General features: G+C 36.3%; 1 protein-coding gene across 1 annotated transcript in view; it reads right to left on the bottom strand.

The window, feature by feature from the left end:
- The window catches only part of LOC105108586 (putative disease resistance protein At4g19050), a 13,912-nt gene extending 6,139 nt beyond the window's left edge, over window positions 1-7,773 (bottom strand). Inside the window, exon 1 of the mRNA XM_011002937.1 lies at window positions 2,429-7,773. Within this exon, the coding sequence (XP_011001239.1) occupies window positions 2,429-7,751 (5,323 nt within the window). The 5' untranslated portion in view covers window positions 7,752-7,773. The remainder of the gene's footprint in view (window positions 1-2,428) is intronic.

Below are 7,773 nucleotides of genomic sequence, written 5' to 3'. Positions count from 1 at the left end.
CCTAAATACATGGCAAATGCCTCCTTTTATAGCCCAAAATTAAGAACTATTGATTTGATGATTAATTAATGAGTGGGTAACCAACTCTTGACTTGGTGACAATCCTTATCTTCTTTTGTCTAAATAAAACATCATTGATAATGTCATAATTTGCACTAGACTTCCAACTAAAAGTTGTAGGAAATTGTCTCAACTTTCCAGGAAAACAATTTGAGGTCATTTGAATGAACAGACTTTCTAATAAAAGTTCTAGGAAATTGTCTCAGCTTTCCAATAAAAAATATTCAATGCATTTGGACTTCTAACTCGAGATATGAGCTGAACACTGAATAGTATCTGAGCTATAGGATATATTCTGACTTTTTTGTTATTGCTAAGATTTGGACTTCCAAACAACGAAATTGAATCTTGTATTCCCATGAATATTTTATGCCTATGTCTTAGCTTTATAGCCATATAAACCAAAATAAAATCCAAGATCTACAACTCTAGATATGACCCAATTACCAAACAGTATTCGAGTTTGGACTACACCAACATCTCCTTTTTAAGTTTGGCCATTTCTTTGTCCTTTCAATTTCCATTTTAAATTTATCAATTAATCCTTTCATTTATGTGATAAGCCTGCATTTAAGATGAATATTTACCACAAATTAAAGATATCTTATATTATTAGACATGTTATTATAAAACATGTTTTAGTTAAGGAGTTATTGATACTTCAAGTGTAAAATAATGATATAAAACCTTGATAAAAATGCACTTTAAGATACTAATCACTTCCCCTATATGATTTAGTTTTATTGTAATTATAATTCTCAATCAACTTAATATTAAAAAAATCAACATAGATAATTTTAGAAAATATCATAAACAAAATCATATGGGAAAACACTGCAGTAATTCACAGTGTTTTAAAAAAAAATTATAAAGCTAAATTTTCAATCTGTTCAATATTAAAAAAAATAAAATCAGCAGAGATAATTTTAGAAAAAAAATAAATAACAATGCTTTCCTCATATGATTTAGTTTTATTGTAATTATAATTCTTAACTAACTCAATATTAAAAAAAATTGACAAAGATAATTTTGAAAAAAATCATTAAAAAAAATCATGTGAGGAAACACTACAACAATTCACAATGTTTTAAACAAAAACAAATTACAAAGCTAAATTTTCAATCAGCTTAATAATAATAAAAAAAATCAACAGAGATAATTTTTTAAAAAATATAACAAAAAACATGAAAGAAAAAACCATGTTGGAAATACTGTAGCAATTCACAGTGTTTTGTGATGAAAGCTATAATGCTTCTCTACATGATTTAGCCTTATTTGTAATGTCTTATAATTATAATTTTCAACCAACCCAATATTAAAAAAATAAAATTGACAACGATAATTTTAAAAAAATCATAAGAGAAAAAACCATTTGGAGAGACACTGTTGCAATTTACAATGTTTTTTGAGGAAAGCTACAATGCTTTTTGCACATAATTAAGCTTTATTATAAAGTTAAATTTTAACCAGCTCAATATTAAAAAAAATAAAATTAACAAAGATAATTTTATAAAAAAATATTATAAAAAAAGAAAATACAAAAGAAACTGGAAAAAAACTATGTGAGGAAAAACTATATCAATCCATAGTGTTTTGTAAGGAAAGTTACATTGTTTTCCCCACATGATTTAGCCTTACTTGTATTTACTTGTAATTGTAATTTTTAACATGCTTAATATTTAAAAAATAAAATTGACAAAGACAATGTAAAAAAAAAAACATAACAAAACAGAAAAAATCCATATGGAAAAAAATATTATAGCAATCCATAGTAATTTGTGAGGAAAGCTACAGTGCTTTTCTCACATATTGTAGTTGTAATTATTAACCTGTTTAATATTAAAAAATAAAATCAGAAAAATAATTTTGAAGAAAATCATAAAAAGGAAAAAAAAACTATGTAGAGAAATAGTGTAGCAATCAACAATATTTTAAATAAAAAATTATAAAATTAAATTCTTAATTAGCTCAATATAAAAAAAATAAAAAAATAAAAAAATAAAAAAATAAAAAAATAAAAAAATAAAAAAATAAAATTTTTAACCAATTCAATATTAAAAATATAAAATTAAAAAAAAATAATTTTAGAAAAAAAAAGAAAAGGGGAAGCACTTTTTTTTTTTAAAAAAAAAGGTAATACACTGTGAGTGAAAAAAAAAAGCAAAAAAATAATTTTTCAAGCGCAGTACTGTCAACTTTGGGAGTTTGAATTCGGTGTTTCTGATGCTGCTTTCTTCACCCATATCCCCTTCTTCATCCGATCTTGCTCCACCTATTATCTCCTCCATTTTCTCACATCCTTCAACAACAATCCTTTCCAGGTTTACCAGGCGAATCCAGAAAGATGGAACAAAGATTTCTCTGATACTGCAATTCCTTACTTCGATTACTCGGAGAGAATCGCAAATCAGTTTTGCACTACAAATGCTTTTTAGTTCTGGTAAATTTTTCAAGCGCAGTACTGTCAACTTTGGGAGTTTGAATTCGGTGTTTCTGATGCTGCTTTCTTCACCCATATCCCCTTCTTCATCCGATCTTGCTCCACCTATTATCTCCTCCATTTTCTCACATCCTTCAACAACAATCCTTTCCAGGTTTACCAGGCGAATCCAGAAAGATGGAACAAAGATTTCTCTGATACTGCAATTCCTTACTTCGATTACTCGGAGAGAATCGCAAATCAGTTTTGCACTACAAATGCTTTTTAGTTCTGGTAAATTTTTCAAGCGCAGTACTGTCAACTTTGGGAGTTTGAATTCGGTGTTTCTGATGCTGCTTTCTTCACCCATATCCCCTTCTTCATCCGATCTTGCTCCACCTATTATCTCCTCCATTTTCTCACATCCTTCAACAACAATCCTTTCCAGGTTTACCAGGCGAATCCAGAAAGATGGAACAAAGATTTCTCTGATACTGCAATTCCTTACTTCGATTACTCGGAGAGAATCGCAAATCAGTTTTGCACTACAAATGCTTTTTAGTTCTGGTAAATTTTTCAAGCGCAGTACTGTCAACTTTGGGAGTTTGAATTCGGTGTTTCTGATGCTGCTTTCTTCACCCATATCCCCTTCTTCATCCGATCTTGCTCCACCTATTATCTCCTCCATTTTCTCACATCCTTCAACAACAATCCTTTCCAGGTTTACCAGGCGAATCCAGAAAGATGGAACAAAGATTTCTCTGATACTGCAATTCCTTACTTCGATTACTCGGAGAGAATCGCAAATCAGTTTTGCACTACAAATGCTTTTTAGTTCTGGTAAATTTTTCAAGCGCAGTACTGTCAACTTTGGGAGTTTGAATTCGGTGTTTCTGATGCTGCTTTCTTCACCCATATCCCCTTCTTCATCCGATCTTGCTCCACCTATTATCTCCTCCATTTTCTCACATCCTTCAACAACAATCCTTTCCAGGTTTACCAGGCGAATCCAGAAAGATGGAACAAAGATTTCTCTGATACTGCAATTCCTTACTTCGATTACTCGGAGAGAATCGCAAATCAGTTTTGCACTACAAATGCTTTTTAGTTCTGGTAAATTTTTCAAGCGCAGTACTGTCAACTTTGGGAGTTTGAATTCGGTGTTTCTGATGCTGCTTTCTTCACCCATATCCCCTTCTTCATCCGATCTTGCTCCACCTATTATCTCCTCCATTTTCTCACATCCTTCAACAACAATCCTTTCCAGGTTTACCAGGCGAATCCAGAAAGATGGAACAAAGATTTCTCTGATACTGCAATTCCTTACTTCGATTACTCGGAGAGAATCGCAAATCAGTTTTGCACTACAAATGCTTTTTAGTTCTGGTAAATCTGTCAATCTCAGGTATGTCAACTTTGGGAGTTTGACTTCGGTGTTTCTGATGCTGCTTTCTTCACCCATATCCCCTTCTTCATCCGATCTTGCTCCACCTATTATCTCCTCCATTTTCTCACATCCTTCAATAGCAATCCTTTTCAGGTTTACGAGGCGAATCCAGCAAGATGGAACCATGATTTCTGTGACACTGCAATTCCTTACTTCAATTACTCGGAGAGAATCGCAAATCAGTTTTGCACTACAAATGCTTTTTAGTTCTGGTAAATCTTTCAAGCGCAGTTCTGTCAACTTCGGGAGTTTGAATTCGGTGTTTCTGATGCTGCTTTCTTCACCCATATCCCCTTCTTCATCCGATCTTGCTCCACCTATTATCTCCTCCATTTTCTCACATCCTTCAACAAAAATCCTTTCCAGGTTTACGAGGCGAATCCAGGAAGATGGAACCAAGATTTCTGTGACACTGCAATTCCTTACTTCAATTACTTCGAGAGAATCGCAAATCAGTTTTGCACTACAAATGCTTTTTAGTTCTGGTAAATCTTTCAAGCGCAGTTCTGTCAACTTCGGGAGTTTGAATTCGGTGTTTCTGATGCTGCTTTCTTCACCCATATCCCCTTCTTCATCCGATCTTGCTCCACCTATTATCTCCTCCATTTTCTCACATCCTTCAACAAAAATCCTTTCCAGGTTTACAAGGTTTGGCAGCAAGACAGGAGGGAACAACTTCTTCATACCCTTACAACCAGAACAATGAAACCTTTTAAGACCAGAAAATATACCATTATAAGATGGAGATGGCTGTGGCAGTGGAGCAGAGCATAACCAAGACGATGAAACCAAGCTCTCCAAGCTATTGCAATTCAAAATCTTGATATACTCCAGTTCAGTTGCATACTTTAATGACAAAACATCGCCTAAACTTCTCGCATCGATACATCTACAAATTAGTTGTTGAATGTCATTTGGGGAGATGACCTGAAAATCTCCATCTCTATTGATATTCAAATTACCCAAAACAACCATTTTACTTCCGGGACCACTGTACTTTAATTCCCCGAGTTCGCCTTCCCTGAACTTTCCTACAACAATTTTGTATGTGCTTAGTGATTGGGTCTCATCCCGAGATTTGAGGTACTCCACGTAGTTAGAGTGATCTTCAAAATGGCATTCCAAACTTTCCAACTTCCTCAAGCATCCTACTTCCTTTCCTTCAACTTTTACTAGAAAATATCTTTCCCCCATGTATTTTCCTCTCGCCTGTAGAAGCTGTTCCCCTAGTATCAAGACTTGCAGGTGAGGGAGTTTAGTTAATATCCCACAGGGAAACTTGTTTTCGCCACATCCATTCATTCTTAGATACCTCAGGCTGGATAGACATTCCATGCCATGAGGAATCTCTTCAAGTGGAGCACGAGCGAGATCTAACCTCTTCAGTGCCCTGAGCTTTTTCAATGTTGGTACACGGCTTAACCTCCGACAATGTTTGAGCAACAGTGAAGTGAGACCCACCAAATCAGAGACAGAATCAGGCAAACATTCAATAGCTGTTTTAGACAGATCGAGGACCTTGAGCCCATGCATTTGCTCGAAAAATGAACCCGCAATGAATCGCAACCTATGATTACTACACAGCAATAAGGTTGACAGATTTGGACACCTCACTGAATGGCTGGAACAAATCTCTTCAATTTGGTTGTGCATTAGTGAAACGGTCGTAAGTTTGTCTGTCCACTCCTCTGTATCCGGCAATTCTTTTAATTGTGCACCGGCTTTAACAATGGCTCTAGAGTTCTCTTCCAGTATTTGGATGGCCATGTCCCTAATCAAGTCATGCATCATTACAGCACCACCAAGACGTTTTCTTTCCAATAGGCAGACTTTTTCAAGTTTATCAAGCATGGAATGGCCTTCATCAAATTCTGCCTTCCTACTCGTCAGCCCTTGTATCACTCCCATATCAATCAAATAAAGTATCAATTCCAGTCTATTGATAGCAGAGTCTTCTGGAAAAAATGCACAATACAAGAAACATTTTTGCATAGCTTCATTGCTTAGGTGCGTGTAACTAAATCTCAATGATGAAAATACCCTTTCCATGCCATTTGGCCCAACTCTTGATTGTCTCAGTCGTTCTAAAGCATTACTCCACCCGTGTATGCCATCCACCACCTTCATGGTTCCAGCCATTGTTTTAATTCCTAGCGGCAAACCATCACACTCCTTTGTGATAGATTTTGCAAATTGTTCCACTTCTGTAGAGAGATGTCTGTCATGTCCAAGGATCTCCCTGAACAAAGTCCAAGCATCTACATCAGAAAGAGGATTCACTATGATATTGTTTCGGCAATCCATTCGTCCACAAACCTCTTTTGATCGAGTTGTCATAATCAGCTTGCATCCTTTCAATGGAACAGGAATTCCCACTTCTTGTAGCTCAAAAGAGTTCCACAAATCATCTAAAATTAGAATCCATTTTGATTTCTTCATTAGTTCTAGTGACAATTCTGCAGCTATGAGCAACTCCTCCTCTTCATTGGAAAGAGATAACTTTATACGTTTTGCGATCTTCTTCTGCAATTTTTGAATGCTGAAATCTTGAGATACGGTCACCCAGTAAACATGAGGAAAAATATCAGCAATTTGTTGAAGCTCGTTATAGACATGTTTTAACATTGTAGTTTTACCAGCTCCCCCCATCCCGTAAATGCCAATGGTTGAAACTTCATCATCCATCAACCAAGACCATATCACTTTTTTATTCTCTTCAAATGCTTGACCCACTAGCTTTGTAGAGCCGATTGGTAAAGGAGCTCCTCTAGTCTCACTTGTGTTGTGTTTAAGCCCTACAGAAGAGTTAGCTCCTGCACCAGGCTGCACTGATCTTCCACTATTGTTCTCCATATCCTCCTCCTCCTTCTCCACTGGTTCTTTCCTCATTCTATCCATGTTCTGCACATCATTCATAATGGCATCATTGTTTACTGCTGGAGAGCAGAGTTGATCATCATATCTTGCGTGGCCAAGACACAATAGATCTGCTGGTTGGGATGAATCTTCTCGAGGCTCATAGACCTGATTAATTGATTGCCTGTCATGAGAGCTACCTCTCTCCAGAAGCGGCGCTTGCTCTGTTCTCGGTATAGTCTCAAATGCATCATGCGGAAGCTCCTCAGGGGAATAACGACACCATGGAAGCTCAGTCTCTGGACTAGCTTGCTCAGTCAGTGGTCTAGTCTCCGGTGCATTATGCACAAGTTCACTCCTTCCTCTAAACAAATCACGTGCAATTTCCCTAGTGAAAAAAGGTTGTCCTTGTGCCATTTCTACATGTGTCACTTTATTGTTATGTTCTTGAGCAGAAGCTGAAATTGCACAAGATAGTGGATCTCCTCTAGTCTCACTTGTGTTGTAATTTAGGACTCCAGAAGAGCTAGCTCTTGCACCAGGCTGCATAAATCTTCCAGTATTGCTCTCCACATCCACCTCATCAGCTTGATTAAATGATGGCCTCTCATGAAAGCTACCTCTCTCCAGATGCTCCATGTCTTCAACAGTGATGCTAGCCATCCAATCTTCGAGCCAAAGATCTTCTAGTTGGTGTGCCATCATCATTTCATTGTTCTGCTGTTGTGCTGAAGCTGAAATTTCATTAGTGACATCGTTATTGCTTGAGCCTGCTACAGTTTTAAGTTTCTTTTCTGGAGGGCCATCAATTGCTGCAAGGGCTGCGTCTTGGACATCTTGAGGCACTTGTCCACAAATTTTAACACCACGGCCTGTCACTCCTGCTAAATGCAATTTGATCCTCGAAATGGAAGTACCTTTGGCAAAACAATGCCCACAAAACTTACAGCTCATGCGACCATCATCCATCTTTTCAACATATTCCCAAAAA

The sequence above is a fragment of the Populus euphratica genome, unplaced genomic scaffold, assembly GCF_000495115.2.
Source record: "Populus euphratica unplaced genomic scaffold, PopEup_1.0 scaffold196.1, whole genome shotgun sequence".
Classification (NCBI taxonomy): Eukaryota; Viridiplantae; Streptophyta; class Magnoliopsida; order Malpighiales; family Salicaceae; genus Populus; species Populus euphratica.
Note: the sequence above shows the minus strand (reverse complement) of the source record. Positions and strands in the feature narration are given on the sequence as shown.